The sequence below is a fragment of the Erpetoichthys calabaricus genome, chromosome 12 (assembly GCF_900747795.2).
Source record: "Erpetoichthys calabaricus chromosome 12, fErpCal1.3, whole genome shotgun sequence".
Classification (NCBI taxonomy): Eukaryota; Metazoa; Chordata; class Cladistia; order Polypteriformes; family Polypteridae; genus Erpetoichthys; species Erpetoichthys calabaricus.
Window position 1 is genome coordinate 9,799,364 of NC_041405.2, and position 11,006 is coordinate 9,810,369.

At 37.0% G+C, this 11,006-nt stretch overlaps 1 protein-coding gene across 1 annotated transcript in view; it reads right to left on the reverse strand.

Annotated features, from left to right (window-relative positions):
* LOC114662270 (uncharacterized) overlaps positions 1–10,794 on the reverse strand; it is a 12,134-nt gene extending 1,340 nt beyond the window's left edge. Inside the window, exons 1-3 of the mRNA XM_028815661.2 lie at positions 10,718–10,794; positions 10,446–10,472; positions 5,980–6,270 (exon numbers count right to left, since the gene is read on the reverse strand). Coding sequence (XP_028671494.2) covers positions 5,980–6,270; positions 10,446–10,472; positions 10,718–10,763 — 364 coding nt within the window. The 5' untranslated portion in view covers positions 10,764–10,794. The remainder of the gene's footprint in view (positions 1–5,979; positions 6,271–10,445; positions 10,473–10,717) is intronic.
* Positions 10,795–11,006: the final 212 nt, after the last annotated feature.

Below are 11,006 nucleotides of genomic sequence, written 5' to 3' on the forward strand. Positions count from 1 at the left end.
CATCACAAGTCAGTAAATGTTCTATTAAGTTGTCTCGATTTATTCGCTTAGTACAGGTACGTTTACGTACTTAAAAAAAAAAAAACTTCTGACTTTCGTTACGGGTCAACTACTTTTAGCATTGCTGTTCATTAGTGTTATCATAACATTGCTCAATACTCTTAATACAGACAAATAAATAATACACCCAAATACAATACAATGCAGTTGTCGAATTTGCTCATTTTGAAATTAAAAATATATATATATGTTTTGTGAAAGACAGTGCCAAGCAGCAATTTTTGCACTTTATTTTTTACTAATATTTAACATTTATTCTATAATATACAGTGGGTACGGAAAGTATTCGGACCCCCTTCAATTTTTCACTCTTTGTTATATTGCAGCCATTTGCTAAAATCATTTAAATTAATTTTTTTCCTCATTAATGTACACACAGCACCCCATATTGACAGACAAAAAAAAGAATTTTTGAAATTGTTGCAGATTTATTAAAAAAGAAAAACTGAAATATCACATGGTCCTAAGTATTCAGACCCTTTGCTCAGTATTTAGTAGAAGCACCCTTTTGAGCTAATACAGCCATGAGTCTTCTTGGGAAAGATGCAACAAGTTTTTCACACCTGGATTTGGGGATCCTCTGCCATTCCTCCTTGCAGATCCTCTCCAATTCTGTCAGGTTGGATGGTAAACGTTGGTGGACAGCCATTTTTAGATCTCTCCAGAGATGCTCAATTGGGTTTAAGTCAGGGCTCTGGCAGGGCCATTCAAGAACAGTCACAGAGTTGTTGTGAAGCCACTCCTTTGTTATTTTAGCTGTGTGCTTAGGGTCATTGTCTTGTTGGAAGGTAAACCTTCGGCCCAGTCTGAGGTCCTTGGCACTCTGGAGAAGGTTTTTGTCCAGGATATCCCTGTACTTGGCCGCATTCATCTTTCCCTCGATTGCAACCACTCGTCCTGTCCCTGCAGCTGAAAAACACCCCCACAGCATGATGCTACCACCGCCATGCTTCACTGTGGGGACTGTATTGGACAAGTGATGAGCAGTGCCTGGTTGTCTCCACACATACCGCTTAGAATTAAGGCCAAAAAGTTCTATCTTGGTCTCATCAGACCAGAGAATCTTATTTCTCACCATCTCAGAGTCCTTCAGGTGTCTTTTAGCAAACTCCATGCGGGCTGTCATGTGTCTTGCACTGAGGAGAGGCTTCCGACAGGCCACTCTGCCATAAAGCCCTGACTGGTGGAGGGCTGCAGTGATGGTTGACTTTCTACAACTTTCTCCCATCTCCTGACTGCATCTCTGGAGCTCAGCCAAAGTGATCTTTGGGTTTTCTTTACCTCTCTTACCAAAGCTCTTCTCCCCCGGTAGCTCAGCTTGGCCGGACGGCCAGCTCTAGGAAGGGTTCTGGTCGTCCCAAACGTCTTCCATTTAAGGATTATGGAGGCCACTGTGCTCTTGGGAACCTTAAGTGCAGCAGAAATTTTTTTGTAACCTTAGCCAGATCTGTGCCTTGCCACAATTCTGTCTCTGAGTTCTTCAGGCAGTTCCTTTGACCTCATGATTCTCATTTGCTCTGACATGCATTGTGAGCTGTAAGGTCTTATATAGACAGGTGTGTGGCTTTCCTAATCAAGTCCAATCAGTATAATCAAACACAGCTGGACTCAAATGAAGGTGATCTCAAGGATGATCAGAAGAAATGGAAAGCACCTGAGGTAAATATATGAGTGTCACAGCAAAGGGTCTGAATACTTAGGACCATGTGATATTTCAGTTTTTCTTTTTTAATAAATCTGCAACAATTTCAAAAATTCTTTTTTTTGTCTATCAATATGGGGTGCTGTGTGTACATTAATGAGGAAAAAAATTAATTTAAATGATTTTAGCAAATGGCTGCAATATAACAAAGAGTGAAAAATTGAAGGGGATCTGAATACTTTCCGTACCCACTGTATGTAGTTACATAAATATAAATAAATGTATTTTATAATATAACACTCTGAGGTGCATATTGTGTTTGTATTTACTTATACATTGGTCATAGCATTCTGGCACAGCCAGAGAAGTAGTGTTTTGTACAATTCAGCTTTTGAATACTAATCTTTTGCATTTTTGTTGGTTTGCATTGTTTTTACCAAATAAAACTAGTTTTGGTATAAGCAAACCTGATTATTTCTTATTAATAACTTTGAACATGAACTATAAAATAATACTGGAACAAATATAATTGACAACCTTGAAAGGGTATAGCTAAGCAACTCAGTGAGGTGCATTTTTTTTAACAATTGTTAAAGTTGTATTGACATGAGTCATATTCATTTAACATAATATAATTAATTTAACAGAGAATGAAAAAGTTTCATTAATTTCTTTTAAAATATCATGTTGTTTCAGGATATATTAATTTACTGCATTAAGCAGTACTAGGGCCTGAGTTGCCTCGAAAGCTTGCATATTGTAATCTTTTTAGTTAGCCAATAAAAGGTGTCATTTTGCTTGGCTTTTCTCTACTGCATTAAGCATAATTAAATTATTTTTGATAAAAACAATTTTATTATATGCTACCAATGTACATATTTTTTTTATTTTAATCTGACATGCCATTTTTTTCAGTGAACAAGATGTGGAATTAAATAACGGGTTTAATTAAAAGCAAGAATCAGCTTCTTATTTAGAGACTGGTTGGACTGAAATGGGTTGGAGATTGACATCCCAGTTTAGCTGCTCATCTGTTGGATCGTTTCACATCTCATTTCTGTTTAGCTGTCATTTAATGAAGAAAAGAATCAATTCAAAGGACTGAATCCTTAAAAACAGGGCTATGAAAATGAAGGGAAAAGGAGTTAATTAGCAGTGAAAACTGCTCGCTGATTAGGAAAAGGGTTAGAATGAAAACTGGCCCACCAGGACTGGAGTTGGACACCCCTGTTTTACAGAGCTCTACAGATATAAACACATTAATCGATCAATAAAATAGAAAAAGAAATAGACACTGAAATGCTGCATTTTAGTTATATTTATTTATGTATACTTTTTCCACTTCTTCTTAGACATCACAATCACAACCAATTTGAAAGTTGGTTTCTTATGGATGTTATGAACTGAACCACTATTTTTTGCCTATAAGGTAATAAGTGTTACGTATGCTATTACTTATCTTGTTGAACAATCTACACTCACTAAGGAACTAATTATGAACACCTGTACACCTTCTTATCCATGCAATTATCTAACAAGCCAATCATGTGGCAGTAGCACAATGCATCACATCCTACAGATCAGGACAGGAGCTTTGGTTACTGGTCAGATGCCAGAATGAAGAATATTGTGATCCCAGTGATTATGACTCTGGCATGATTAATTGTCCCAGACGGGCTTGTTTGAGTATTTCTCTAGCTGATGATCTCCTGAGATTTTCGTGCACAACAGTCTTTAGGGTTTACTCAGAATGTTGTGACAATCAAAAACATTCAGACAGACGCAGTTTTGTGGTCAAAAAAAACTTCTTGACAAAGGAGGTCAAAGAAGAAAGGCCAGACTGGTGCAAACTGACAGAAAGGCAAAGGTAACCCTGAAAACCACTCTGTACAGCTGTGGTGAGAAGGAAAGCATCTCAGAAAGCAGAAGGCTTCAAGTGTTTTACAACGCTAATAACGGTTTGGGTTCATTGGATTGAGTGATATGTGTTTGAAGCATTGTGTCCAAAAAACTTGCATTCTGACAAACAGACTGGCATCAATCTGAAAGTGATTTAGTGTTGAAGATGGCTGTTCTAATGGATATTACTATTTAATGTTTTATTTAAGTTTCTAATATTGAGATTGCCAACTCAAAATTCAAGGAAAGGGCTTCAATACAAAAACTAGGCCTTGAGACTTCACTGAGGCCTAGGCATAAAATCAGACAGGTCCCAAACTTGAGAAGTAGGCGCCACAGCCTGCACTGGGATGAAAGAAGAGAGGAGAACAGTGGGAACTCCAGGCCCAAGTGACAGAAATCCAGTTCCTTAATAACTGAGGGTTTTAACAAAAAGTTACACAACAACACTGAAATGGAGCAAAGGAATCAAAAGAAGGCATGTCTAAGATCAATACACCATGGGAAAAAAAAAAACAGACTATAAACTTACAGAGTGAAACTCCAAATTTGTAATGCAGAGAAATGAGGGAGAATTGATCAAATCGAGTGGACTACATGATTTTACTACAACTTATATAGGGCTGGGGTGGTCCAGGGGACCCTTAGGCTCAACATACAGAGTACAAGGACTATATCACAAAAACAGTAGCTAGCACAATTAAATTAAAATATATATAATAATTACTAAACAAGATAACCTCAATAAAAGAATGGAATGATATAATACAGAAAGAAAGAAAAGAACATCATATTCAGATTTCAATTAATTTCAGTTCAAAGCCCTTATTGTCATTTTACATACAGTCAACAAAATTATGTGTGGAATTTCAGCACATAATCACAACAATAGCCATAAATAAATAATCTTACAATTCAAAAGTGAAAATTTAAATAAAAAAATCAAAAAGTACTGTAAATTTGTTTGCATATATGGTAATAATAAAATAGAAAAAATATTGTGCTTTAATATCATTATACGTACATATCCAGAAAGAAGTTGAATGACACCCGATAACAGAATTCAATGTGTGTTGCTCTTGGGAAAAAAAAAATATCAAACAAGAAGTGTGAAGAATAATAACTGAATTCAGACACTGAGCATTGCAGATTGAGGACTATGGGCAGATGATAATATTCTGGGCTGCGTTAATAACTCTCGGAAGAGCTTTCTTGTCTACTACTGAGCAGCTAGTGTTACCACACCAAGACGCAGTATACCAGTACCCTCTCAGTCCCTATTTATGAAAAGTGGAATTGGGTTCACCCCATTTGTCCTGATTAACTCTTTCGTTTTTTATAGGTGTTCAATGCCAGTCTCTGGTCCTCATAGCTGTAGGCTTTCCATTGTTTTTCTGAAATCAGTCCAACTACCGTAGTGTCATCTGTGAGTTAAATGATGGTGTTTGTGGAATGAGTAGATACACAACCGGGGGTATAAGGAGTGTATAACGGGCTGAACACGCATCCCTGAGGGAAGCCCATGCTAAACGTAAGGGCAGAAGAAACACGAGAGCTGAGTTTAACAGTGTGAGGCTGGTTGGTCAGAAGGGCTTTTATCCCGAAACATATGGATGAGGAGAGGACTAAGTCAGAGAGCTTTAACAACAACCTCTCTGGTAAAAAATGTATTCAATGCAGAGCTATAGTCTATGAATGTGTCCTCGCATGGCCCACCTGATGCTCAAGTTGAGGCAGTGTGGTATGTGGAGCTAAGACAAATAAAAAACCAGGGATGAAAGCCTGGCTGTACAATAATAACTAATGGCTTCTTTTGTCTTTGTTTTCTGGGGTGGCATTCTTCACCACTGCCACCTAGCTAAAGAACTTACAAGCCACTGAAGGAAACAACTGCTACGATAATAACCGTTGGGCGAAACCCGACCTGCCTTTCAATACAGCAGCCATCGGTTTGAATTTTAACAGTCGTAATACCAGAGGTGGGTAGAGTAGCCAAAAATTGTACTCAAGTAAGAGTAGTGTTCAAAATAATAATATACAAGTAGAAGTAAAAAGTAGTCATCCAAAAAATTACTCAAGTAAGAGTAAAAAGTATTTTGCGAAATGACTACTCAAGTACTGTAGTCTGTATTGTATTATTTTATATTTTTGTCTGTCTTATTACAACATTTCTAAAAAACATAAATCATTTATTATGATCAAACGGTTACTCAGTACTTGAGTAGTCTTTTCACAAAATACTTTTTTACTCTTACTTGAGTAATTTTTTGGATGACTACTTTTTACTTCTAATTGAGTAATATTATTTTGAACACTACTCTTACTTGGCTACTCTACCCACCTCTGCGTAATACTGACATTCTCGATTATCTACTCACCTTTCACTTCCAGGATCACTGAGTTGCTATCATCAATAAATTTCAAGTTCTCTGGATTTTCTTTTTCATGTGCACATGAGTACATCCCCGCATTCGTCTTTGTAATTCGCTCTAGGGTAAGGATGCCAATTTGATCACTTGCAGTTCTTTCCATTTTACGAAAAGGCTGCCCATTTTTGTAGAGAAAGAAATGACCTCCACTCATGAGATTTGTATTCCCAAGGGACCCAAAACACCTGAAAATGACACTTTCTCCTTCTTGTACAGACTGTTTGTCGAGCTTGAGCCTTCCTGAAAAAGGAGCGACAAAGGAACTTAAAATGACCATCCAGGTTAATATAAATAGAAAACTCCTAATTCTCAGATGTCCTTTACACAAATGCGTGTTTAAAAAATTCATCCTCGGGACACAAGTAATGTTACAATTACACACATTATTGAAGGAGCAGGGTGCTGTACCGTGTTAGCCATTATGGATGCAATGTGAAGTCAAACAAAATGACACCTTTTATTGGCTAACTAAAAATATTTCATTTTGATTGACTTCTTCATTGTACACATTATTGAAGAAATAACACATAGAAAAAGATTACACATAGGAGGGTCAAGCCATCCGCATCTAAATTATGTATATGTATTACCTAAAGTATATATTCATAATTTTTTAAATACATGATCTAAAATAAACCATTCACAATTTACCAACCAAATAAGACTAATGTTCTTTACAATCTTTATAAAGAAAACAATTAAAATTAAAATTAAAATAGTAAAAAATTATACTATATACAGTAGTACATTTAACAGTGTACTTATTATTTTATTTTATTTACTTGCAATTTATTGATTTGACACTTACAATTTATAGATAGATATAATACGTGTGGTTGCTGGCTTCTAATTCTTTGCTTAGTTGATTTGATTTCCCAAGTTCTCCGACACCACCCCGTGTTACTTGAATTTTTTTCCCTATAAATTATTGTAGTCCGGCTGACTGATTGGTTGTTAGTGTCTGTGTGCCCAGTGGTGAAAGGGCAGCAAAGTTACATCAAGATTAAATGTGCCAGAGAAAAGATAGATTTGAAAGTAAACACATGGGGCCTCATGTATAACGGCGTGCGTAGAGCTCACACTATAACATGGCGTACGCACAAAAGCGGGATTGTGCGTACGCACAGAAAAATCCAGATGCAGGAATCTGTGCGCATGCAAACTTTCACGTTCTTCCACTACATAAATCCCGATCGGCGTGAAAAGTAACGCACGTGCACGCGCCTACTGTCCCACCCCAACTCCTCCCAGAATTATGCCTCTATGCAAATCAATATAAATAGCCTTCTGTGAAAAGACAATGGGAAAAGCACAGGGGAAAATATAAGAATTTCAGTGAATACCAAGTGGAGGCAAAGGAAAAACATACTATTTGTTGGTTTAAACAGTGGTATAATCAACAAAAGAAAGTTGATCGAGTGACAGAGTGTCGGAGAAACTCGAAAGATCCAAGTTCACAAAGTCGCACAGTGCCCGAAATAAAAAAGAAATCACATATCAAAGTTGCCGTGAAAAGGCGAGTCGTAGTCCAACGTCTGAGTGTCATATGAAAGCTTATTAGGGTACAGACAAAACAAATAGGCACACATTGGGAAAAAAGCATGAAACGTCAATTTTAATCTCGAAATTTCCACTTTAATCACGTAGTTTATTTTGCCATTAAAGTAGAACATCATAATCTTCATCTTAAAATCGTTTATTTTACTAGTTTCTCAAGTAGCACGTTAAATGCTTTGTTCTGTATTTGATCTTCTATGCGCTCTATGTGTGTGAATCACTACGTGCTTCCGTTCTTTCTCTTTCTCCGACAGGACACATAATCCATTACATTCGTGATATTACAGCTCTCTGAATAATTAAAATACTGAGATGTATACGTGATATCATTTTCATGATGATAGGAATGAAAGCATGTTATTAAACATGGGAACACGGTGGCACAGTGCTTGTTCATGTCTCACGCAAGAGGCTTGCTGCGCCATGTGCGACCTTCGATGCAATAATTTATCACAGCAGTACTGTTTCTTTCAAACGTACTAACCTCCAATTCCTGTCCTTACTTTTCTTTCTCCAAATGCCCAATCACCACACAATCAGCTCTGTAATCGACGTTAAGCCATCTGTAAGCTTAGAATGCCGATTCTTCAAAACTTTTAAGGAACATTGAAATATCTTCGTAGTACATGTTTAATTATTCTAGCCGTCTATCTTTCCAGTGTCGCGTCAGCGCAAGAATACAATGCAATGCAGGAACAATCCCTGAACTAGCTAGCGCTGCGGCACCATGTCCTCACATGTTTAATTATTAACAATACAGATTATTTAAATGAAGTTAAAGTTTTATCTGTATAATATAATCAACATATTTTGCTGCATTTCATCTTAAAAATGAATACCGTCATCATATGTAAATTCGCACTTTATAAAGTGGCGCAGGTTGTGCAATATTATAACTGTAGTGCAAGTTTACAGTGAGGTGATTGTACTTATAAGTAAACAGTTCTACAAGGAGCACTTGATGGACTGATTGAGTGCGTTTAGAGTTCTTGGGATGAAACCTTTTCTAAACCGCGAAGTCCATACTGGGAAGTCTCTATAAAGTGTTTTGCTGTGGTTCAGGCAGCGTCTGCTTCATGCTGTATACCGATAATTCTCTTTCCGATCAGCTGCTGCTGTGATTCCCCACTCAGATACAGTGATATAAATACTCCGAGTGATGCAGCGAGAGTAATATGGAAAAAGATGATCTGCTGTGGCAACCCTTAACGGGAGCAGCTGGAAGAAGAAGAAGATGCAGTGAGAGTTACAACGCTAAAGCAGTTATGGTATTTGGAATACTATGGCTATTCCCTGGACCATTATATTGCTGCAGGTTAATTACAATCAGATGCATTACACTAATAAACAATATGCAGTTAGTTTCAGTGTATTTATAAAGCAGCGTCAGGAATGTGGATCTAAGAAAGAAAGGGTAACCACTCAGGAACAGTAGCACTGCTTTGATGCTGGGTGCCGCCAGTTTGCAAAACCGATCGGAGAAATTGTGTACGCCAAGGTATGAGTTACCGTGGAAATGTGCATGGCTTTACGCCAAGTTTAGGTTTTATACATCGCGATTTGAGCGTGGAAACGGGAGTACGCAACATTTCTGTGCGTACACACCGTTTATACATGAGGCCCCTGGAGTCTTTGGTTAAATATTCATTCATTCGCTTTCTGGACCCACTTATTCCTTTACAGGACTGCAGTTAATCGGAGCCTCCTGTCTAGACGGCACTGGGTACAAAGAAGAAAACTGTCCTTGATTGACGAGCAGTCCAATCTACTTATAGATGCAATGAGCCAGTTTAGAATCCATAATCCAACTGGCCATGGGAAGTGGGAGGAAAAGCAGAAAACCCACAAAATCAGTGGGACAACATACAAACTCCACAAGAACTGTGAGTGGGCTCAGTTCCCTCAAAGACTGCTTTATATGTTATACCAACGTTTTAAAGCCATTTGAAACTTGGAATTTTACTCTTATTACTTGAGAGGAGTATTTTAATAACAATAACATTAATAATTATAAATAACGCATTATTTGTAAGTGACTTTCATGATACACACGTGCACAACTACCTTAAACTAAAATAAATTTGTAGGAAATAAAACACAAATAAAACAATCAGAACTGCAGTAAAATCCCATCATTACCTAGTACACTGTTTAAAAGGTTAAGTGTTTAAGTTATCTTTATTTTATTTTATTTTTTGCATTTTATTGGGTTAGGGTTAGGGTTAATTTTATTAAAATCAAATAACATTCCATACAAGCAAGTCAAGTTTAACAATAAAAATAAAAATAAGTGAATAGAAAAATTAATAAATGAATTAAGTTAACTTTAAAAGCAGCAGCTGAATGTAGAGAGGTAGGGAGATCCATAAAATGGGAGCTGCAGAACTAAATGCTCAGTCATGTGTGGTGTGAGGAGGGGGGCAACAAACAATTCTTCATTAGAAGACCACCGATTGTGACCGGGTGTGTAAGAATGCAACACGGTGAAGACGAAAGACGGGATTTGATATGCAAGCAGAAGAAGCTTATGAGATGTTTAACTGGCAATCCGCACAAAGGCATCAGTGAAGCCGCTGCACTCCTTGTTGCCGTGGGTTAATATTCCAGCCACAGAGTTCTCTACATGTTTGTAGTTATTTAGCAATATTTTAAAATTAAAATGTAAAAATCAGTCTACAATCTACTTAATGCATCACACAGATGATAAAAGCATTCAGGTTCATTTTTTTCTCCCTTATAGTTTTCTGTTTAATGGATCAGAGTAATCATTTACCACTTACTTGTGTGTCACTATTCATGCAAAATATTTGTTAAATTTTGTATATTTATTTCTTTATTTGTTTCATAAATTTCCTTACCTGCAGAAATAAGAAAAATCCTTGCAGCTGTGCATAAAAGGGGAAAAAAAAGGTCAAGGTTATTTCCATAAGGCACAAAACGAAAATGTAATTAATACACTTAAAGAGAAGAAATTTTGGTAAGAGCGAACAGTTCAGTCCAATCTCTTCAAAAAATGACATCAAATTCCAAGTGTTTACCATTCTTCTTGGCAACTTACTCCATGTGTCTGTAGTTCTTTGCATTTATGCATAACTAAAAAAAATAATAGTAATAATCAGTGAGGACATACCAGCCAAGGTTAAGAGATAACAACATCTTGTATTCTTTTCAGCCATCTGATCGACCTGAAAACAGAAGATGCCAAAGTTAATCTGTCAATCTGGTCTGTCAAGACAGTCAGAGGAACTTGAGAGTGAAGTGTCTGGTCGAGAGTAGGCGGTCATTGAGGGTGCATGACAGCAGAACCTCATTTTATTTATTTTTTTGGTGTGTCTTGTGGTGTATTTTAACAGTTTCTCGACATTATCACGCCTCTTTGAAGTCTGAGCTATGCTGATAATGGCCTTCGTAAATTCAGA